We start from the raw sequence: 24778 nt of genomic DNA on the forward strand, positions 1-24778 counted from the left end.
TTACTGATTATGGTTCTCTTTGAGGAAACCCAGAACACAGTCAAGTGAGAAGAGAGAGTACCCCAAAAAGAAGAAAGTAATTTGATTGTAAACCTTAACTTGGATGGAAAATAAAAGCAGGAAAAAAAAAAAAACAGACAAAAAGCCAAAGGAATCATCTTCCCCTTCTCCAGAGCTTCACAGTCAGGGAAGTGATGTGGAAATGGGATTCTTACTCTGCCTTGAACCTCCGAGAATTCCACCCAAACTTGGAGGCAGGACATCAGCCTTTTCCAGCACCTGTGTGCCCTGGCTATTCCTTCACCCCAGAATAAACCTCCCTGTGACATTCTCCATCACAGTGGGAAATTGTGCTGAGGCCACAAATCCTGACAAGCAGTTCTAGGATGGGGCAAGACACCCTCCAGTCCCCTTGTGCTGGACACAATCCCAGGACACCACAGGATCAGGGAGTGTCAGCCTGGAAACTCCTCTGCAGAGTGAAGAGGTCCATTTTGAATGGAAACATCAGAAAAGGGAAATCAGGAGAAAAGATGGGATCAAAGAAGGAGGACACAAAAGAAAAGAAAGGAAGGGTACATGCAGATTTGTTTCTAACAAAGCATCAGCCTGATGGGGAGACTGGAGGAGACCCAGATCCCTGAGGGATCTCTGCAAAGGGAACCCCTAAGGATGCACAGCAGGATCCAGTTCTAGTCTTGAGAACTTCCTATCTTGGCTGGGGATGCAGCAGAGGAGGCAACCTGGGATAAGTTTATCTTTAAAATTCCACTAGTCTGAGTTGGGGAAGCAAGAGGGCTCCTAAAACATCTGGCATGGCCATTTCTGTTATCAAGTAACACATTTTTCCTACATAATTTGAAGAGGAGCTACATGAAGATACAGTAAAATCAGACAGCTTTGTAAAGTAATTGTTCAGAGGGTTTTAATCATCTTCCCCCTCTGCATTTCATACAGGAAAAAGGAAACAAATATGGGGAGATGAAGAACAGACAGATTTTTTTTTCCCTCAGAAAAATTGTCATCTATTGAATAGCAGCAATATCTCATAGAAGAGCAGGCAAGATTTTGTGAAGAAAACAGCTAAAATCCTACATTTAAATTAAAGCCACTTCAGGATGCTGGTCAGTCATGTTCTGCAAGCTCCTGGACTCTTCAGTGAGTTGCAAAGGTTTTGAGCCTAAAGAATTCTAATGCCACACTGGCCCTGTCTGCAGTTAATGGGCATTACCACGTTTAGTCATTACACACATTCTTTCCAAGAAATGTTGTAATTGCTCTGAAAGCAACATGCACACAAATACCAGAGTCAATGTCTCAATAACAGATTATGCAGTTAGTGAATCAGTATAAGCATTTTCTGCACACAATCTGTTAACATGGGATGTCTCTGCACATTGAAGTGCCCTCTTACATTTTCTGGGTCTTCCGAAATCTGCCTCTTTCGCTATCAGTAAAATTAAAAAAACAAACAAACAAAAATGTTTCACCTGCAGACTCAGCACTACCATTCCAACACAAACAACAGGAGACATTCCATCAGCCTGAATTCAGTCTAAACCCCCAAGTTAAGCAGCTTGACAAACCAGTCTTTAGGATGGTTTGCCATGACTATCGATTGATTTAACAGAAAATAAAAAACTGAAATATTTCCATGGACTAAATAATAAAAGAAACATTCTATGAAGAGTCTAGATAGGTATCTTAAAATGAATGAAAGACTAAAATAAAAGAAATGTTATATGAAATGAGTATTTTTCATAAGGCTAGCACTTCAATGACAAATGCTTTATAGCAACACAGTTAACTAAGTTTGTACTTTTTAACCTGTGCAAGAATTGCTAATATCCTTCTGATTACACAACAGAGTAGTGCAATTAAAAGTATTATTAATTGGAATTTTGGGATAAAAATTTGGCAGTGCTCAAATACCTGAGAGCAATCCTTCTATAAATGGTTTCTATTCTGACTGTGCAATAACACACTGTGCTGTAGCCCAACATTACAGTTCTATAAAAAATAGATAAAAGTTGCACACATTAACAGCTATTCAGATTTTATGTGCAAACTCTCAGGACAAAGCACCCTCCATTAATCAACCTTCCCTAAGGGCAGCACAGAAATTACTCAAGAAAGTGATCAAACAGGACAAGTCTTCAATATTAATTTTCAAAGGCATAAATATTATCTTGCAATTTTGTAACTTCAAAACTATTTTTTTCTTAGTGGTTACTTTTAACAGCAAAAGTTAGAATTTTCTATGAATTAATTTAATTTCTTTAAATAACTAACAGCCTTTCCATAGCACAGCCTTTGCTAAAGTGTGTAACTGAATTTGGTGTGCAATCCTGCAATTTTGGGACAATTGGCTTACTAAAGGACTGCAGAAAGGGGTTTCATTTTCATGTGGCTGGACCAGGATAGCATCTTTTAATGATTCCTGCCTTTCTGTGCCCTCCTGGATATCCCTTTTACAAAGCTGGAGATATTTTACCTCTAGGTCTCCTTTGGTAATGGATTCTTCTTCCACACGGAACTGAAGGTCTTCAACTTTCCTGTGGGGACAACTCATTAAAATTCAGGTAATTTTGGAAGCAAATGCTTTCAAGCTCACTTTTCAGTGGAAATCAGAATGACAGTGACAACATTCCCGTTGTACCAGTAAACTGCCAGGAACATTAAGGAGAAATATCTCACAGGAAGCATCCTGTGAGGGATGGAGGGAAAACTGCTGTCCTTAAAACACTACCAGTGCCAAAGCAAGGCATCACTACTCCTGCAGCTCTGAAGAGGGTCTTTTGTATTAAAACCCTTTAAATCCTCATTGATTCTCTCCTTTTGTCACCCTTCTGGTGATCTGAGGTGACCTAAATCAGCAGTTTGATCTCACATTCTATATATTCTACCATTCATGTTGCAAACAGCCAGAAATTCAGGACACATCCAAAGTATCCACAGGCCTTCGAGATGTCACAACTGCATGGAAACTCCAGCACTGAGAAACGTGTCTGGATCAGGATGAACAGCAAGATGCACAAGGGAAGCACAAGAAGAACATTAATTACACTGATGAGGACAGTTTGGGGTTACCTTTTCTCTTCCTCAAGCTGATTGAGGAGCTCCACTTTCTCCCTGTCAGCTGCCTCCACCATAGCTCGGAGCTGGTCCATTTTCGCCTCCATCTCCAGCACGTGCTAATCAGGAAGAGGAACAAAACCAAAATTTACTAAGCTGGGAAATACAGGAATTTTTTTCAAGTTATGTGCCTGTACCTCAGTAACCACAATTTGGTGAAGTGATGGGCCAAGTGACAGGAACTTTATCAAATATGGACATCATCAAAGACTGCAGTGAAGTTCAACAAAAATTAGTTAAATTCAGTAGATCTGGTATCTCATCGAGCCAAGGATCCCACAAGGGAGATCTCACAGGTATGGATCATTTTACTTTTAGCACACCACCTCTTACTCTCAGCCCTTTTAAATAAGAAAAGCCCATTTTGGAGGTTAAGTCCATGGTGTTAACTCTGTTTCAGGAGAGCAAAAACTCCCTCACCCGGTCGTGCCCATCGCGAACCAGAGCCAATTCCTGCTCGATCTCCCCGACGTGGCTCGTTGCTTTTGCAACTTCTGCCCTCTCCAGGTCCCTTTCTGCCAGGAGCTGCTCAATGTGCTGCTGCTTCTCCTTCAGGGCCTCCTGGAGGGCTGTGGTGCCCGAAATTTTTCTTGCATAACGGGAAGAGGTTTCTGTCAACTTCACAAAATAAATGCGTTAAAAATCATTCTGCACCAAGAGAAAGGAAACAGGGGTGTAGTGGGCACCTCCAGACTCCACAAACACAGGGTTAGTAAAGCAAATGCTTTCTGTGACCTACTGTACCTTCTCCTTTTGCACTTAAATGACTTCATTTTCCAGAATTTAACAGTGGCAAACATGTGTGGTCAGAGCCCTGTAAGGAGGAGCAGCCAGAGGAACAGGCAGGAGGGATGAAGTAAAAATAAAAGGTCGAAAAAAAAAAAAGTCGAAGGTGTAGACTCACACAAAGGCTGGCTCAGGATGCTCCTAAGCATCTTTTTACATTAAAAAAAAAAGAAAAGCAGCTTCCTAGCAAGCCAAAAACATCATGTCTCTATTTAACAGGTCATTATCTTGGGTCACCAGCAGCAGTCCAATACTTCCAAATGCTCCATGAAAAGCTTTGGGAACTCCCACCAGCATGTGGCACCTCCACCACGGCAAAAGCAGCCAGGATGAAGAGCATTTACCTTGACCTAAAGTCAACCTTACAGCTAAAACCTTGTGAAGAACAACTACTGGTATATAAAATAAAATATATGTTTCTATCACTTAAGAATTAAATTACTTCTGGGAAAAAGATCTGGAATATTAAGTTTCAAGAATGCAGATTAAAAGTAATCAGGAGAATTGTAGCTAAAATGAAACCAGGTTTTTCTTGACCTTGCCCCACTGAATGGAATCAGTACCAGGGAAAATTCATTGTGGCCCTACCAGCTACACCCTCACGAATTCCAGAGCCATCAGGGAAAGCAAATAAATTAAAATTATGAAGTGAGCAATAGTTGTGAAAACAGCAAAAACTGAAAAAAAAATAAAAATCCAGTGCTGTCCATAAAACCTGTCTTTAACAGCTGAGAAATTTGCCTAAGTATTAAATGAGAATGACAGCTCAGTTATTTAAAAAAAAAAAAAAAAACCAAATCATGATCCTTCCAGAGATCAAAACATTGAATAGCTGCCACAGCCAGCCTGGAAAGCTGGCACTGGCCAAGAGCCCCAGCTGAGAGCACAGCAGGGATTATTCTCCTGCCAGCACAGACACCCTCCTTCCCTGCTGCACAATCCCTGCCCCAGCTCCTGCCAGCCTGGATCCCACCCTGCACACTCTGCAATCCACTGCTGGTGCCCTTCCAGTCACCAGACAGAGTAAACCACCTTCACTCTCATGCTTCATTGGCTGTTTCAGACCCTCCCAGTTTCCAGAAAAAATCCTATTCCAGAATGTATTGCTTTCTAACCGTTTTAGGTCTTCAAATCACCCTTCACTCTCAACTGCAAAACAAATCCAAAACTCTTCAGAGTAACATCAGCTTCCTTCAGACTTGGAAATAAACACCAATTGCATCAGACAGCCCCTTAAATCATTGGATCACCTACTCTGACAGCTGCTTTTATCACACAGGAAAAAGAAAAGAGAAACGGCCCTGAACAACTGAGAAGCCAATGTAAGAGTCCAGAAATCCCCAGAAAAGTTTCAGTTTTCCTAGAAAATGAAGCAGGAAAAGTCTGCTGGGTCAAAACTGATTACAGGAAATCTTGTTTCCTCAGCAGCTTAACTTTTAAAGAAAAAGTCTCAGAATTATTTGGACAATCCTTTTAACTTGGATGGCCACCAAATGTTCACAGTGCCTGAAAAAAAGAGTTGGAAGAAAGCTGGAATTTTAATTCCAGATATAATGGATTACAGCAGCTTTGTATTTTATGACCTAAGTCATGCAAAATCCCTCGGACAAAACAAAATACGCAAACAGATTTTAGACACTCACAAGGTGTAACTTGGGGGATCACAGCACATGGAATAAAGCATTTGGTTCCACGTGTTAGTGCTGTGATCCCAAACTAGAGGGCACTCTGCAGCTGCAAGTGCAACTTCCAGAATGGATTAAGTAATGAAGTCCCACTGTTTGTGCCAAATAAAAATCCTTTTTGTGGCCAGGTATTAACCCTGGTGCCCTGACCGACTGCTGACCTCTGTTAATCTGCTTCAGTCCTGCAGGACCAGGGTTAAATCACCTCTCTGGGCACCTGCTGGTCAGTGGGACAGTGGGACAGGGAACCTGCTCCACATCACTGGGAGTCACTCCTTCCTAATTAGATCTATCTATGGACTGTGGTTTAAAAAAAAAAAATCAAGGAAAAAAGATAGGGTGACTGCGTGAAAATCCAATTATTTCTATGTTTTCAATTGCCATAAAAGAGACTTCTCAAAATTCAGCCTTCCCAGATTTCCATTTTACTGCTGCAACCCAAGATTAGGACATTTATGTAACATAGCAACTTCAAAAGAATCCATAGTAAGTGTATTAGGTGGAATTAGTACTGTGTTAGATTTCACCTGAGCCACTGCACTTGGCAACACTCAGCCTTTATGAATTCATAAAAATCTAAAAGAAAAGAAAGAGGCTTCTCGTCAGCAGAGACTTGGAAATTGCTTCTGCTGCATTTCTCAGCTGACTCATCTCTTGAAGAGCAAAAGGAAATTTTGAATATTTTAGCCAACGTGAAGCTTCCTGCTTAAATAAAACGAGTGTGACATCTGGAAGCTTCAGCGCACACCAGATCCTCAGAAAATGAATCAAACGGAGACTGCAGCCAGCGAAATTAGCTGGTGTCCTAAGCCCCTTTCTTATTGCAATCACTGTTAGCTTGAATTAAATATTCAACTACTCAGCTGCTCTCCAGGGCTAGCTAAGATTTCCTTCCTCCATGCATGCTTTGAATGAGGAGCACCACGAACCGTGCTCTGCCCACGAGCTGCTCCGCGTGCCCCGAGCCGAGCGGGGCGGGCCGGGGCCGGGAGGGGGGAGCACGGGAAGGAAAAAGCAGCTTACGAGTCCTGTGCGGCTGGGCTTGCTGCTTACGGAGGAGGCCACGGAGCTCAGCGAGCTCAGCGAGGAGGCGCTGGGGCTGCGCTTCAGGGCCGCGGGCGTGGGCAGCACCTTGCGCACGGCGGGCTTGGCCTTGGCCGGGGTGGTGGAGGGGAAGCCGATCTTGGTCACCTTGTGCACCGGGGCGAACAGGCCGTACTTGGGCTGGCACTGGAAATACCTTCCAAGGGCAAAGCAAGCAGAGGAGAGAGGGAATTAACTTCTTTTCACCTGTACGGGGTGGCTTGGTGGAGAATTCTAGGTCAGGAGTATGAAAGTGTTAAAGGCATTGGAGTGCAATTCTATTTAATTCCCATTTGGGAAAGGGGCTTTGAGAGTCTGAAACAGCGTGAGCACGTCAGACTTCAGAAATTCAGAGTAAACACTACAGCTCTAGTGCCTAAAAAACTCCATTCAGATTCGGTTCTATATCCACAGCTTTCCCCTTCATCACATTCCTCTGAGCTGCCAACAGATGCGATGGCTCAGAGTTAAAAACAGAAATCAGCTTTTAATTAAATCAAGTAGTTTTATATTTTATTACATACATACCATTTATGTATGGTTGATGATACAGAACATTTATCTTTGGTTAAATATAGACAAAAGCCGCTTATAATTTTAAGCTGTTATCACCTATGTTAAGGTGAGACAATCTTTGTAAAACCTCTTTTTAATGAGGTAAAAGACTATTCCTTATGGCAAATGAGAAAGAAAGTTAAATTGTGATGTGAGTTAATGCCTTCTGATTGTGACTTATTGGAGGGAGCAGCTACACTGCTCCCATCTCTACCAGGAGGCAACTGTTGGAACAGGAACTTCCAGCTCCTGGGATGCTGGAAGATTTCCCTTAAGTACAACTATTGGATATCCAGAGATTTTCTTAACTGAGCATTCCTTCCAAGCTGAGAAATCAAACAGGCATTTAAAAGAAGGAAATTGTGTTTTCCATTACCAGTCTATGAATAAAACTCACATGGGAGGAGAGATCAGCTCATCCCACGACTGTGAGAGAAGTGCTGGCATCAGAGAATTCAAACCATTGCACACCAACCCTCCCCACCAGCAGCACACAAGGCAGCTTTAGAGCCTCCCTCCCTCTCCTGACTGAAAATTTCATGGAAGATATAAAAACCCAAAAGAGAACACAGAGAGAAATCTCAAAGTAAATTGGGGGATGGACTGACCTCGTGCCAGCAACAGCTCCATCGTTCTTTCCCAGGGGCTCATCCAGCTCCACCCCACACCATTCTCCTTTTGCAAAGTCAGTTTCTCCCAGAAAACGCACGACTCCAGCTTTTGTTCCTCCAACCTAAAGCAGTAAGAAACACGCCTGCATTTAATGCTTTTCCAAATAAAACACCAAATTCAGTGAAGAAGATTTTGGCATAGCCATGTTCACACAGCACAGAAATGACATAAGCAGTTCTTATTTCAAACTATGTATTTTTTTTGTCTATGAGTTTGTATTAATGCTGAACAAATACTGATCTTCACAACTAAAAATATATTTAACAAGACACAGAATAACCAACATTCTGAATGCAATAGGTTTGTGCTAGAGTTTCACATAAATTTCTACCAGCAGATTGGGATTTCTAAGGTCTGTTTGCTTCTTATTCTAATTCTGTGAGGAAAAATAAAAGAAATGAAATAAGAAAAAAATCCTTTCATGTTTTCTCTAAGGAATAATTCAGATAAACTACATAGTACAGCCCTCTTGTATTTAAAGTAACTGATATATAAAGCATGATACAGAGCACTTGACAACCCAGTAGATATAACCAGCTATTTGAATCCTTGGGGAGAGAAGAATCATTTTATCTTTTCTTCACTTTCAGGAATAAAAAAAATCCAACCCAAACACTCCTAAAGGAAAGCCTAGAAAGCAGTGGCTTTCAAACTTATCATATGCAATATTTACAGCCATTCCAATTACTGGCAATGTCTGTGAGCTACAGCTTTTCCTAATACCCAGGGGATGGAAGAATTAAATTAAGTGAAGAAGGAAAAGGTGTTGTGTGGCTGACACTTGTCAGGAAGAGCCAGGATTCCTGCAGTTCAGGAAGACAATATGTTGTGTCCTAAATCTGTGCAAATCTGGTCAGCCTGCATCCAGCATTGTGAGAACAGGGCCATGGTGATGGAAACTTCTTCAAGAGATTCACAGAATTCCACATGGAAAATGCACCAATGGTTTGAAAATGTCCACCTGTGTTTTCCAGCACAACCAGGAATATTGTGAGGACTTGGCAGAGAGCTTGAATGAAATCTCCTGTTAAAGACTGTGATTCTCCTTTTTATAAATTAAAAAGCAAATTAGTGTTTAATATAATTTTTACAGCAGACATTTTATTTCTTGGGGGAACTTCCCAAGATTACTAGAGAACGAGCTCCTTGTGCTGTAAATTAAAGTGCACGATCACAGCACACGAGAAAATTCACATTATTCCAGTTAGGAAGAGCTCACTCACGAGGTCACCTGTGAGGAACTGAGGACTTGATATGTCCACAAAGTCAGTGCCCAGGAGCTGCCACACACATTTGTGCTCCAGTGGCAAGATGAAGCTTCAACTGATGAGGAAAAATAATCCTAATCCACACAAACCTCAGAAAAACATGGAGAATAATGAACTTTTTTTGATATTATTCAAGTGAGAAAAGGGGCAGAGGCACCTCTTGTCCACACTTAAGGTGGCAGCCCCTCCTCTGCCATTAGAGGTAATTCTGGAACAACTGCAGGTCACCTTCAGATCCTGCTTTAAGTGGCACTGTAGCAAATTATTACTCTCCATGGAATAAAAACACACAAAGTTTACAGTTATCATGACAGCCTAATATAGTAACTCGTAGAACCTTTGGTATTTGGTGCCCTTGGCAGAGAACACACAAACAAGCACTAGGACTGGCTTAGAAATAAAGAATTGTAACCACCCAAAGAGTTACAGAGAATCCAGATCTCTGGCACCGTGATGAGGAAGGAATATACAACCCTGAAAAAGTAATCCCTGGGAAGGACTACCCCTTAAACTCAGGGTCATGGGATTCACCCTCAGACATTAGCTACTTTTTCTAGGGGGGTAAATATCTTAAGTACAAACATAAAAACAAATTTTAACTGCACTAGCAGTCCATACTGAGTTCCAAGTTCTCCTTATTCCTTTTCTAGCAAGTTTGGGTAGGTGTTTTTGTCTTTTTAGGTGAAAAAGACTGGTTAGTTCTGGTTAGAAGCTATTTCCCCACCCAATTTTGTTCTGTGTTCTACCCAAAAAAACAAGAGTTAAATCAAAAGAGGCTCTACAAATCCATTTCAGAAATGAGACAGGAAAACTAGAACAATGGTCTAGACAAGGAGGATCCCTGCAAAGACAATAGTCAGGTTTGGGGTTGCACAGAGAGATTCCTCAAGCTCCTTTCCCACAACCCTTGAGCCAGGCAATGGGATTTTTTTCCTGTTTCGTAGTGTGTGTTTGTGTCTGTGGTGATTTTTTAAACAAACCCAAATTATTTACCTAAACACAGCCACCCACCACCTCTCCATAGGAAGGTGAGTGGGGTCAGTGAGGTGAGAGGTGTCTGAAGCACTGTGGTGGAACAGGATAAATCCATGCAGGGATTCCCAGGGACAGGAAAAACTGCTGCAATCTGTTCCCTCCAACTCACACTGCAGATCAACCTCTAGAGAAGCAATGCTGGCTCCAGGATAGCACAGATTAAACTCTGTGCAGAATATTCATCCTTTTCTGTTTCACACCTTGGCCCTGCTCATCTTCCACACTTTATGTAAAAAATGGGAAGAGTTTGTTATAAAGAGACCACACTCAAACCACAAACTGGGAGACACAACCTGGTGGAATCTGGCAGTGCCCAGAGCCCTCTGGAGCTGCTCCAGCCCCTGCAGTGACCCAGGGCCTGCTGGGAGCCAGCAAATGCAGGAATTCAGGTCCCAGAGCAGATGGGGCTGCTCAACACCAGATTCCCAGGAGGAGCAGCAAAGTGACTCTTCTGGTAACCATGGTACTGGGTTATTTTGAACAGGACTCAAGGGAGAATGCCAAAGAATTTCTGCTTTTTTCCAAACCCAGTCCAGCTTCTTTGAATAACCAGCTACTACATTTCTCTCTCTGCACATTCTGTGTGTCCTTACAAGAGCAGGAATTGGAGCACCCTGTGGCTGTAACATGCTCAGAGAATCAGTGAAGGTCTATATGGGCAGTTTTGCTCAGTTTTAAGCAAAAGCTTTCTAAATTTCAGCTTTAAAGACAGGTCAGCCCTCCTTTATAAAGCCTGAGACTACTGAAGGCTCCCAATCATTCACAGACATCTCTCCCAAAAAGTGTATTTATCTCCAGCTGCAATTAGTACCTGCAAGTGACAACACCTGCCTTGAGAAGAAAATAATAATAATTTATTCAATTGGCAGTACAATGTGAGGTGCTACTGTACAAGACAGTGTGGTAAAGGCTTTTCATGATGGAAGTTGCTGTACATATACAGACTTAATAGTGCCATAAATGGGAAAAAAGATCCTGACATTATTAAACCCAACAGTTCCAATCGACATGAAAAAAGAATTGTAGCTACAGAGTATAGCGTCTGTTATAGAAAAATTATCTTTAAAAATTGTGAGAATTACAGCAAACAAAGGTAAAAAACCCAACCCCAAACCAGCTGCATTTGCCAGCAGATCTACTTCCCAGTACTGCATGAAGGACTAAAATAAAAACCATCCATTTCTAGAAGAAATAGGGGGAAAATATTAAAAGGTTTCTGAAAGTTCTGTGAAAAAAACAGAGCACAGCTACCACAAAGACAGTTTTCCATGACCTTCTTTCATGCTAAGGCAGGTCACTAAATAATGGATTGAGAAAAGAACTGCCAGACGTTTTCTCAGTCAGTTCCCACACTCAATAGAGTCAAGCTGTAAAATACAAAGCTGTAATACTCCAGAGAATCTAGGTTAGACTGCAGGTCATGGTGAGGTGAGGAATTTTGCTTGGAACTCACTAGAGTTATGTCAAACACATGCAAAAAGTGATTAAATTCCATTTATCCAATTATACCTGAGCTTACATTAATTTGCTGCCAGGTAAAGTGAAATGGCAAAACAGGTTTGGAAACCTGAAGTGGTTAAAAAGCTCCTGGTGAAAGGACAGGGAGATGAACACGTCAGACCTTGTGAGAACCTTTGTGGAGCCACATTTCCAAAGATAAGGAGAAGCAGGAAACAAATAAACCAGTGTAATCCAGGAGGAAAAAACAGAGATTTCAGCTGTGCTGGTGGAAAAGAGGACAGGCAGGGTCTGAACATTGTCAGTGTAACAATATCACTTATTCAAACCTGCCCAGAGAAGGTAAGAGGTGAATAACAACTGCTCTGTCTCCCCTTCTGCCCGAGTATGAACTTGTGGTGACTCCTGAAAGCATCACTTGGGTTATTTCTCCATTTTCAGGACAATTCAGCACCACAGTGTGCAGCACTTGGAAAAGCAAAACCCACCCAGCCACAGAGAGCCTTTGAAACACCTGGGATCCACTAATCAGTTCTAATCAGAATCATCTTCCTCTTGTTTCTCCAGATTTAGCAGAACTGTTTCCAGCTGGCAACAGAAATTCTGTTTAATTGATTTGTTCACCCCTTCAAGGCCAGAGAGGACAAAATGACCATCTCCTCTGGTTCTCATGGAACAGGTCTTTACATTTCATCCAGTTCCACCTGTAATTAACCCTGGAACTGCACTGAGCTAATTTCTGTGGGGATGTTTTTGCAGCAGAGCTGATATCCATCAGGAAACACCCAAACCTGGACTGGATTTGGCCCCAAGTCCTAAACAGAACAGGCAAATCAGCATCACCAAGCACTGTATGATATCATTAGCATTTAGAGAAGGTTTGAACCCTTCAAAAACTGGTGGGGCAGACCCAAAGAGCTTGGTGAAGGGCTGGGAGAAAATTTCCCCTGGTATAATTTCCTCACAGTAAATCCATTATTAAAGTAACCCCATAAACATACATTTAGTGTGTGGTAGCTCTCAATCCATGTGCCTGCCTTCCAGAGGAAGTTAAAGATCCATGAATTCCTCACCTTATTCACCCATGAAGCAAACTGGGTATCAGCCACAGCAGCCTTGGTTACAGGACCCATGTTTAGATAAGGGCCTGCACATTGGAGGAATACAGCCACCACGTGCCACCCAAACCAGGGGAAGCTGGACCACATGGTGACACCTAAAGAGGTTTTTATGTCCAGCACACAAAAATTAGGTTAAGAAGTGTAATTCCTTTTTTCATCCTTTTTCTCTCGATGCCCTTGAGCCTCACATCGGGCGCCAAAATTCTGTCTTGGACCAGATTTCTGCCAGAGTCTGGAATGGACACAGAAAAAAACACAAACCCAAAAAATCCCCCAACAACAACAACAAAGACACAAAAAAACCCCCCAAAACCCACCCAAACTCGGCAAAAGGGAAAACCCAAACTGGATTTTCGCCAGTCTGGAATGGACTCAGCAAAACCGAAAACCCAGACTGGATTTTGGCCAGAGGCTGCCACTGACAGGCTGTTTTCATACTTAATCACTCCATTGTTCAACCATATTTAAATTTCAAATAAACCCAATCTGACTGTGGCCTCTGGCCACTGGCTCTCATTATATTTTGTTTTGGAAGGCTGCAGAGCTCTGCAGCATCTACCATGCAGCTACACACAGGTTTAAGCAAGACACCTCCATTTTTCCCTTTGAACATTAGCACCATAAGTTCTTAAAATCTTTTATTGCAAGATACTTTCTCTTGCTTGAGTCATCTTCCAGCTGTGTTCTGAATTTCTGCTGAATTCCAGTGGGTTTTTCAAATAACTAAGGTTATAAATATACTGAGTTCTTAGATCTATTAATGAAGTCAAGAGGTAATTTTGAAGCTAGACTGTTAGATAGTATTTAGGATTTTAAAATTATAATAATCCCACCACATAACTCCATAATGGCATTTTCTCCATTAAATCTATAGTTTCAGAGAAGGAAGCAAAAATGTTTGACAAAACTGCCATGTTTTAGTTTGTCAACATTTGCTTGCTCTGCCAGTTTTTGCTGAGATTAGACAGATATTAGGTATTTGCTTTAGACTATCTTATTTCCTTTTAAAAACACCTACACAACATCCAACACTGGATCAAGGCACAACTGGAACAGTGCTAGAACATCTCCCAGACTTTAAACTGGCCTCCACCATTCAGATGTTCCAACCCAGCAATTCTGGGAGTAGCAGGATTAACGAGGGCAGTTTTCTGTGGCTTTGGATGTTATGGGTGAGTGACTTCACTACCTAAAAATGCAAGAGTGACTTCTGCTGTTTCCACTGATTGGAACAGGATTCAGACAAGCCTTGATCATGTGGATTCTGTGACGTGCAAAGTTCTGTGAAGGCAAATTGTAGCTTTTCCAGAACTGGTGGGCAGAGTCTCCACCTTCCGTTGGGCTGTTTCCATGGAACTTGGAAGAATTTGCTTTGAAATCTTCCATTTCTACCCAATTTGGTTGCAGTCAACTTGCAAGTTCAAAAGCATGGCCAAAGTGGGCAAAAAACCTCATGTGCAATAAGATACACACTGTGCTACCACACAGTCCTTCACTTCCAGAGAAAACAGTTCAGTAACTAAAACTGACGTGCTAGTGAGGTTCAATTCATTTATCCAACTCAAAAGGAAACAAAAAAAAAACCCTAACAGCAATTCCATACTACAAAAGCCACATGTGAATTCATCACCACCACAAAAAAAAGAGCAAAAACTAAAATAAGTAAATAAACTGTTCCTTCTCCCATCCTGTGTTGAAATGACTGAGGACAACGTGTTCCTGGATATTCCCCCTTGGGAAGGCAGGGAGAGGGGAAGGCAGCCAGGGAATCCACACACAAAAAAGGAATTAGCTACTACCAAGGCATCTGGGGAGTCACCAGTCCCTGCCATTACAGCCCAGGAACTCCCATGCAATTTGAATTTAAATAAGGAGTTACCAAAACAGAGTGACTCAGATATGACTAGTGCCTTGTAAATAAATTTGACACCTTAGTTGTGAGCAGATAAGTAATGCCATGTTCTGAAAAATGCTTAAAACTAACATTAAAAGAAAGCAGAGGTTTGCACAGGGAAAATCACCTGGATGATGAATTGCAATAAAAGCCTTTGGATACCCCTTAGCCCTCAGGTATTTTCTCATTCATGGATTTCATGCTGTAGCAGCCACTTAGCCAACTAATCTACATCACACATTACAGGATCCACAGTCCTGTGCCTAAGTAGACATACATAAATATAAGAATTACTTTAATCCTTGACTTAACATGACAAAGCCATCAAAATACCTCACAGTCACCTCAGCTCAAGGATAAAGCAAAAGTGTGACTGAGCAGTTAAAATTGTCACATTTGATGGAGGAGGCTCGAGAAGAGCCCCAGGAGAGCACAAACCACTCACACGTTGCCAACTTCCAAATTTTTCTTCCTTTTCCATCCTTGTATGCATTGTGCCAGATATTTTTGCACTGTTTTAACTGTAACACCGCCAATGAATATTTGTTCTCATAACAGTTAAATATTGTCATAGATTTTTAAACAGACTAAGCTCAGAAGTGCATTTTCTATTCAGAAAGTTGTAAAATCCAGAAAAAGAAAACTTGAAAAACACCACAATGACAATGCTGAAGGGAGAAACTCCTCTCTACATGTGAAGTTTCTTTTTCCCTTGGCTGCTTTTCAGAGCCCTGGAATGTAATCAGTTGACAGCCCCACGTCATGTTTACTTGCAGATAGGTTACATGGGTGGAAACAAATCTGACAATAATCTCCTATCAGCCCCTGCCTTCCAGCACCAAAGACCTTGGGAAGAAACAACAAAGCACGGAGCAAAACTTACAGCCAGCTCTGTAAAACAGGGAATAAAGAGAAATGAGATGTCACTCATGCACAGGAAGAACTCTGCAAAAAGGCCACATCAGCACATGCCTGTAAATTGAGTTTGCATCTTTTTGTGACCATATGGACAGAGGCCGAGTTCCAGCTTTACAGCTCAGCCCCAGAAGCAGCAGATTTGGCAGACTGTGATGAAGCTGTAACTGGTTAAATGAATGAAAGCACTTTAATCCCTTGAGAAGCCTAAGGCCCTTTAGGTTGATAAGATTTTTATTTATTTATTTAAAATACAGCATCTGGTCCCTTCAGGGGAAAGCTGACAACGCTGTCAAAGCTGCTTCAACTTTTGGTACTGGCAACAGTTGTCACATGAAGCAGATTCCTCTCTTCTGCTAACAAGCTTTGTTTTGGTTGGGTAATTCAGGGGGGTTTGTTTGTTTGTTTTTAAAATCAACTTTGCATTGGGCTCTTAGGAAATCCTAAGTGTGCAACACCAGGGCAAACAGGTTCTCTGGCCACAGCTGACACAGGAAACCTAAACTGGCTGAGCCTGAAAGTAATTTGTTTTCTGAATTGGTTTTCTGTTGTTCTTTCCCCTCTGGTTTCGAGCATGGCACTTCCACTGGCACTTAGTGCACAGGAATTCTTACTCAGAGCAGGTTCAAATGCTGAAGCTGGAGCCTGATTTTCAGCAGAAAAATCAACTGCAGTTCTGGCACTGTGTCATTAACCCCAGAAAGGCTGGATGAGGACAGTGAAGGAAGTGCAGATTTCCACATCAATTTTCCTGTGTCACAGAATCCCCAAACACAAGATCAGGCTGGCCAGAGTTAACATTCTAACTGTTAAATCACATCCAGATTCCAGAACATACATCATATGTTAAGAATGGCAATGATGCCTAATACAGAGCTGTTTGAATTACTCTTTGCATTAATAACTCTTCTTGGGTTTAGCCCTATTTTTATTCAGTAAAAGAAATTAGTGCACCGAATGAAAAGCTGAATAGTGAATTACATATAATAAACCACAATTCTCTGATATATCCAACTTATCTATCTATATTTTCAACATTTCCAAATACTATCACAAGGTATTGTTGGTTTCCTGTTAGTGAAAGGAAAATTGAGCACAATCTTGCTCAGATACACTGGGATTTGAGGGAGACAGATTTATCATCAGAGATTCCCAAGACAGCAGAGCACAGGGTGCTGTTTCAATTAATCAACTTTGAGAAGTAAACTACAGAAATCTAAAGATCCTTTTCTACTAGAACATCCATTTAGGGCTATAATACTTCAGTGAATGCTTGTGTATTCACTCAGTTTGATTTGCTTTTGATTTGCTTTGACTCCTCTGGAATCTCAAGCAAGAGAACTTCTAAGACAAGAGGACAATGGGAATTTCTCCACAATTACTATATTTCCCTTACGGGCATTGATGTCTACCATGAGTTATTTTTCTGATGTTTACAACTCAATTTAATGGCCTGGAAATGTCTTCTTCAAATTGAGGGGAAAAACCAGGAAAGGTTGTAGCTGATTGTTGTAAGTATTTTTCTGCAGGCACCCACAGCTGACATATCCAATACCTTGAAGCACTGTCTGTTTTGATGTCAATGTCTTTTTTAATATCCAAGGTCTTTTGGGAAAAGAGGTTTTTCTGCTCCCTGAAAAAGTGAGGCTGCTTGTTTTGCCTCTTTTTATCTCTGTATCTACAGCACTGTTCAGCACAACCTCACATGAGATGCTCTGAGCAAGCCTGGTTTTGGGAATACACAGGAGATCACCTCACAGCCCTACCTGGTTTTTGCAGTGGAATTTATTTTCTCTCTCTCCTTTTTTTTTTTTTTTTTTTTTTTTTTTGTTTTTTTTTTTTTTTTTCCCTCGTTTTTCGTGTTGTTGTTGTTTTTTGTTTATTTGGTTTTTGTTGTTGTTTTGGGGTTTGGTTTTTTGTGGGGTTTTTTTTTGTTTGTTTGGTTTTTGGGTTTTTTTTTTGGTTTTTTTTTTTTTTTTTCCCTCTGGAAATTTTCTCTATTTTTCTGGAATATCTTTTCTTTAACTTAATAATTGTCCCAAATCTGTATGTAACCTCTATTCTTCCTAACGTTATCTGAATTAAGGAAAGATCTGTAGGGTATCTGTCTTCATAATCAAATAATATATTTACTGGAAGCTTCCTTTATTACCAACCCTTCACATTTTGAAGACATTAGCTCTCCTGTAGAAGTTTGGGAGGACTCTCATATGGGACATTAGCATTTGCTAATTCTAACTTAAAATGTACAAAAGACTGGAGAAACCACCAGAGATCAAAGGAATAAGAAAAAAAGCCTAAGGCATCTTTTCCTTTCACACAAAACAATACAGGCCATACACTGGAGCTTTTTTAATCACCTCCTCAAGATTTCTTTGCTCCTAACAGCCTTTCATGAAACCATTTCATCCCAGCACCACTGCTGGGACAGTGCAGAAGCAAACCTGAGGAGTGACAGCTTCTTTTCCTGCAGAGGAGCAGTATTAACACCTCTGCAGGAACAGGAGAATGCTCCAACAAAGCTGAGCTGCTGGGAAAGCCTGAAATTGAACCCAACATTTCAGGTTCAAACTTGTGCCCAATTTGCATCTGTGTAACACAAAAAGTTGAGATGTGAATTAGTAACCACTGTCTGAGTGGCCTCTTGTTCTTTGCTAATCCAGGCTCGACAGACAAAAAGAGCTGTAAGATTTTGCCTTTTTTTTTTTTTTAATCATCCAAAACCAGCCAGTTACCACCAATAAAAAGAAACTTAAAGTAAAACCAGCCAGTCACCACCAATAAAAAGAAACTTAAAGTAATTTAACTGATCCACTCAAGGTAACTCCTATTAATGACATTTCAGAATCCATGTTAGAGGAAAAAAAAAAGAACAGATTGAAATGCTTCACTCCACACCCTGAGATCACACACGAAGATCAATAAAGTTGAGGCCATCTGATGTCCATTCTGGAATGTAATCTTGGCTGACGAGCTGGGCCTTACCCATCTATGAATCTGCCCTTCAGGATGTCATTTTCCAATTAGATGTTTTAATAGGGCTCCCAAATGAGCTTTTGTCTATCATGAATTCATTGTTTTGAACTGCAGTTCTGTGCTGCTGGAGGCTCTGTTCTCAAACCGTAATTCCCCACAGTTGTTTCTCCTCATGTCCATGATCACAAAAAAACTTTCACAACATTCTCACAGCAGTTGGTCCAAGCTGCAAGTACTGAAGGATGTTGCAGCACTGAGCCCCTCCAGCCCTGCCATGGTGTGGTCAGACTGGAACACCACATGGCTGTGACACCCCATTGTCACTTAGAGGTGAAATTCTGTGCTGAGGTGGGACTGGCAACTTCCACCCAGCCCTTCATCCTCTTTGGTAAGTATTACTGAGAAGGGACTGCTGTGAATATAAATAAAATCCAAGAGATGTGGAGCAGGCCAGGTGAATTTGTCCCTCTGATGGAGCAGAAATGACTGAGCAAGCGGCACAAGTGACAGACAGGTCTTTCCCAACAACTGGTGTGGGTTGGAAGCCCTGAGGACAGCTCCCAGAATTACTCAGTGACACCTCAACTCTACAGTTCAGTGTTGAACAGGAGTTCAGTGCCAGGGAAAAATATATTAACAGATGAATCAATTAATCAGCCAAGCTCAGGATCATTTGAACTAACCTGGCCACTTAAGATATTTATATCTGAATTATTATTAGACATGACAGCAGAGTCTGGGATCTACTACAAATAATTAGCATTGGATCCTAAAGGATTAAAAAAGAGTAAACAAGGATCCTGCCTCTTTAACATTCACATTCCTGGGTGTCTTATACTGGTATAGAAATTATAGTTATGCATCACCAACATACTGTGCCAGGAATTACCCCAAAACCTCAAACTACAATTTCATGACTCACAAGGAAGACTTCAGGCAAACAGAGGTAGTAGAGAGGATGAAAGATTAAGTTTAACTTGTCCTACTTAACAATTTGGGACCTTATTATTATCAAACTGTGGCACTTGGGATATGCTGCTTCTGCAATTTGCACTAATTAGACACAGGGAAGGCAGAGCAATGCCTTCACAGCACCAGAGGATTCTCCCAGAAGGGACGTCCCACAAAGGCTCACAAAAGTCCTTGAGGAAAAGGCAAACAAGTGGTTAAAGCCCTGATGTTGTTTGGAGGACAACAGGGCTCAGTCTCTGACAGAAATAGCCAGGGATAAACCACAAATCTTTGTTTCCATTGGCACTCCAAGAAAACACATCTCAGCCCAAATCCAGCTGTCAGCCAACCCCTGCCCTCACTTCACCTTTGTCTCCTTCTTCAACTTGGCCCTGTGTGTTTTAAGCTATTCTTAAACAGAAAGGGGAGGCAAATTCTTCCTTCAAAAATACAACAAACTTCATTAAAATATCAATCCACCTTCACTGCAGAATTATTTTCTGGTGGGGCAGTGCAGGACAAACAGTAAAATCCAGGGGGGATTTTTTTTCTATATAATGTCCTTACAGTAACCCCAGAAATGTTTCTATGCCAGGATACTCACACCTGCCTAATGGAAAGTGTAAAATTATATCATACATAAGAAAAGATTGTATCAAAATAAGAGAGAGAGAAATCTTTAGCTTAATGATTCACTTGAGTAAATGAAACCTAAAATCAGGTCTCTGTTACAGTGATCATAGATCTTGTGAGCATACAAGGATCATTCCAGTTATATACAAAGGCTATACAAACAGTCTTTAAATTAAGAATACAACATACACAACCAACCACCAGTTTTCTGATAATAATTTTTTAAAAATGTTAAAACTAACAGAGCAACTCCCTTTGAAGAAGGTGAGATGATACACTGGCAGAAGCATTTAGGAGTCTGAATTCAGGAAGGGCAGCCAAGTAATGTGGCACATCCCCAAGAGCACACGTAATTCCTGGCTGATCAGTGGCATTATGTGACTGCTTCTGTTCCTGCCTATCACCACTCAGAAACAATCAATTATTGATGTATTTGCTTTCTAAAGATATAGCCCTGGACAGGGTAGAAGACCTTCATGGAAATCTCACACTCTTGGGTTTTATTTAGGATGATTAGAGCCCTTGAAGATACAGAGAGATAAGCTACAAATATGTTGTTAAACACAACATTGTGTTTTAAACAGTGGTAAAACATAATAGATTAAAACCTGGCAAAATAACCATTTTATCTTGGTACTGCCAAGATATTCCCACAGCATGCAAAGAGCTTGTTTACAAAAGAGCCCAGACAAAGAAAGCTGGAGCATAAATGTACCTTATCTTGACCAAGGAAATGGCAGAAAAGTTGGAATATTAGCAGAAGTTTTAATTAATCAATCAAAAGCAGACAGGGAAGTCTTACCAGCACTCGATCTCCAAGTTTGAGCTCCCTTTCTCCTTTCTTTAGTGATCCAGCTTCTGAGAGGTTTGATATAGATTCACTGGCAGTTTTGGAAAGATTGCTAATCTGAGAAGGAGTTGCATGTTCCTTAGCAGCAAGGTGGGTTTTCTGTGGAATTCCTGAAGGGGGAAGTGCAGCAGTGGATGAGGACACTGCACTAGCAGCTGATGTGGATGTTGGGGAGGTGGCTCTGGAAGCGTGAGCTGTCTGGGTACCGTTGGCTTCATCCTCTGTCACCACTTTCCTGCTCAGTTTGGATGGCCTTGTGAATATTCCCCTCAGGGGCTCACACTGGAAATAGCGAACTCCAGCCACGGAGCCATCGTTCTTCCCGATGGGCTCGTCCAGGACAATCCCTGCCCACTGCCCCGGGGCAAACTGCGTTTCTCCCAGGAACTGGATGAAGCCGGGCTTGTTTCCATTGACCCAAACGCGCTCCCCGACCCTGAAATCATCCACAAACTCCTCGTGTGCATCTGCAGGGGCTGTGCTGGAGGTCTTCTCACTGGGAGCTGCTTTTTCTGCTGGAGCTGGAATCAAAGCACAATAAGAAACAACGGGGATTAAGCACACTGATATTCCAAAGAGCATCATTACTGAGATTCAATGTAACAACGTCCCTAATTAGGAGATCACAACTCCTCATTTTCTTGTGCAAATGCTGTAATCTCTGGAAAAAAAGAATTCAGAATCTAAGGACAGAGACACAATGCATTTAAGGAAGGTTTTGGTAAAAACCTGGTAAAATTCACAGGTATGACTTCAAAAACTCCCAAAGCATTTCCATCATAACAAGGTTTGAGGAAAATTGCTTGGTTTCCAATTAGTAACCTTCAGATTTTTTCCAAGTTCTACATGTAATTTTTTAAAATCTGAAATACAAGCAAAAATACATTGGTGGAAAGAGTAGAAGTAGTGTATACTAAAGCATGCAAGGTATTTTTTGTCAGAAGATAAATAAGGGAATGATTAAGACATTTAACTATTCCTTACCAGCAGCAACAGGTGCAGGTGTTTTGAGCAATGTACTCCCGTGCTTGATAGTCTTTGAAGGAGCCTTCAGTCCACTTGGTTTTAACATACTCATCTTTTTGCAATTATCCTCCTCGTCTGTAGCAACTATCTTTTTCCAAACATGGAGAAAATATATTGTTCAAGCTTTTTCAACTCTGGAATAAACCTGTATATAAAAAGATCAGATATGAGCAAAGATCAGTGTTAATTCCTGCAGAAGATTTCTATATATACACAATCTGTGTATAAAATGCATTATAAAAAATGTTTTCCAGTAGCAACCAGCAGCATTTCCAGCTCCCCATCCTTTGAAGGCCATATCCTATTAAAACCTAAATCATCAAAATAACTCACTTTGCTGAATGCTGCTGTATTTATCTTGAGATTTAAACTAAAAGGCTATTTTAAGAAAGAAAAACAAAGCCCTTAACAGCATAGCTAACATTACACATAGATTTCACTTCTGCACATACACAACTGCTTTCAGTCACATTTTTCCAGAGTTGCAACATTCCAACAAAACCAACTTGAGACTAGAGAAATAACAGCAACAGAAATCAAGACAGCCAGGAATTTCAGGATAAAAGGAATAAAGTTTCAAAGAGATTGGAACTGAAAAGCTTAAATTGTTTAAGAGTTACACGATGACAAGTGAAAAGCAAAGAGCCACCCCAGCTCTCTGTGACCTCAGCTCGCAGTCCCCACCGGCGCCCCAGCTAAGAGCAGGGACTCTTCCCAACGTTGCTAGGATAGAACTTGGAAGCCAGCTCGAAGCTTTTCAGGGAACTGTGTTTTGCCACAAGAGGCAATTTTTTTCTGATTAAAAGCTTCAGAAAGGCTTTTTCATCTTTAATGAAAAATCTGTATTTTTTTTTACCTCGAATGCGGATTCAAAGCTGGACTTTAAGGCGACTGCTCTCCCCTCTCTTCAAAGGAATAAACTACTCTGTGTGAACACAGCTTGGCTTTGTGCTGACTTTTACATGAGGCACTGCCAGAACAGCTACACCACTTCAACAGCAGCAGCACACACCTCAACAAAAACCTGAAGGGGAAAAGGAAAGGGGCACGCAGCGAGTTTGCTCAGCTGTTTGCTCGGAACACGTCAAACCAGAAGCACAAAGCAGGTCCCAGTCCTGCCCTTTACTCAGCACTCTGGCACCTGCCAGGACAGAAAGTTGGGCAGCTGCAGCCTCCCAGTGCCCAGGGCTGCAAACTGGGAGCTCAGAACTCAGCTAAAGGTAAAACAAACCTGCCAGGAGAGACAGCTCTGCTGCAGCAAGAACTCAGGAGAATAAACCAATCCTGTCTTTGTGTGGCAGCCTAAGATTTATCCCTTCTGTAGTATGAATTATTAATGAGAGTTCCTAAAAATCAGTTCACTGCTTTGTGAACCTAAACAGCAAAGTGAAACATTCCCTGTGTTATTTCAAGACCTGCCAGGCCAAATTCAAGGCATTTTCTAAGTCTGCAACAATGTTATATTTTAAAAAGCATGAATTACCACCTTGGATGTAATTGTGTTTGCTTACAATTTAAGCTCTGCTCCATCAAAATGAAGAAGTGCTGGGAAGATTTCTGAACTGTTTTTTTTCTAGTGTTGCCAGAAGTTTGTCACCCACCTGCCTGCAGAGTTATCACTCTGCATATTTCCTCATCTTTCCTTTTAAAAATCTTCTAAAACTGCACTTTGACCTTACACACCAAGGGCCTGAAAAGCCTTTTTTTCTCTCTTACAAATGTGCCCGCTTCCTCAGGCCACAGGCACTATTCCCTCTTCTCCAACTCCAGAATCTCCATGCTCACCTCCCTTACTTTCCTCAGCCCATCAAAATCCATGAAACACAACAACTGTTCAAGATAAAGAAGGGTTCTGTGCAAATACAGAAACAGGGGAAGCATCACGGTCAGTCCTTTTTAGTTCACAGTCAGTGCCAAAAACCAAACTGATGGAAATTTGGGCCAAGGGGATCCTCCTTAAGGAAGATTTCTCCTAAAGCCTGGAAGGTGGAACTGTTCCCCAGCACTCTGCCATTCCTTTCCACACATCACCTCTTTTTTGACCCCCAAAGACCATTCCAGCCCCACCACAACTGCCCTGTGCAGGGACAAGTACAGCAAGAGCAAGCACACACTGCATTACCACCCAAATTAGACCCTGCCAGTTTCAGTTAATTATTTATTAATAGATGGTTAACAAGCCTCAGCTCAACAGAAAGTTAGAATGTTCTACCCCTGCATTTCTTGGCTCGGGGTACTCATTCATAGTTTAATCTTGCTCTCCACAGTCATGGGTTATATATTTGCTGTGTCATTTGCTTTTCTCAACACACAGGCCTTCAACTAGGCCAGAAGTAACACAATCCCTCCTGTCCTGCTTTCAGAGTTACTGAAATTGTAGCTTAATTCAGGCAAAATAAAAGCTAATATTATAGGCAACACTTTGTGATAAATGACTGCCTCACTGCAATAGTTAAAATGCAAATTTTGGTCTTAGGGACAGGGCCTTTGGAGCAGCATTGCCTAATGGAGCTCACAAAACACATAAATCTGCATCAAGTGATTTTAAGCATTACACACTCCAACATATCCTAACAGGCTCCAGATGTCAATGATCTCACTTCAGTTCTCATAAAAGACAGCAGCTCACTGCTTGTCTCAATTTGTTCTTTCCTCCCTTGAATCTGGCTTAGCTCTCCTGAAAAAGGGTCCTTATAACCAATAGACAAAAATATTACTGTGTCCCAAAAATATCC

At 41.3% G+C, this 24778-nt stretch overlaps 1 protein-coding gene across 7 annotated transcripts in view; it reads right to left on the bottom strand.

Annotated features, from left to right (window-relative positions):
• Positions 1–24778, bottom strand: part of CLIP1 (CAP-Gly domain containing linker protein 1) — a 62355-nt gene that overhangs the window by 28883 nt on the left and 8694 nt on the right. The window contains exons 2-10 of one of the 7 annotated variants that reach the window (XM_041410133.1): positions 22900–23067; positions 22002–22188; positions 20970–21538; positions 7853–7977; positions 6630–6846; positions 3556–3753; positions 3091–3194; positions 2495–2555; positions 1415–1447 (exon numbers count right to left, since the gene is read on the bottom strand). In XM_041410133.1, the coding sequence (XP_041266067.1) occupies positions 1415–1447; positions 2495–2555; positions 3091–3194; positions 3556–3753; positions 6630–6846; positions 7853–7977; positions 20970–21538; positions 22002–22095 (1401 nt within the window). In that variant the 5' untranslated portion in view covers positions 22096–22188; positions 22900–23067. Of the gene's footprint in view, positions 1–1414; positions 1448–2494; positions 2556–3090; positions 3195–3555; positions 3754–6629; positions 6847–7852; positions 7978–20969; positions 21539–22001; positions 22189–22899; positions 23068–24778 lie in introns of those variants that run through there. The other 6 variants (XM_041410135.1, XM_041410136.1, XM_041410138.1 and 3 more) reach the window with 6 other exon arrangements.

Source organism: Onychostruthus taczanowskii, unplaced genomic scaffold, assembly GCF_017590055.1.
Source record: "Onychostruthus taczanowskii isolate IOZ18803 unplaced genomic scaffold, ASM1759005v1 scaffold32, whole genome shotgun sequence".
Lineage (NCBI taxonomy): Eukaryota > Metazoa > Chordata > Aves > Passeriformes > Passeridae > Onychostruthus > Onychostruthus taczanowskii.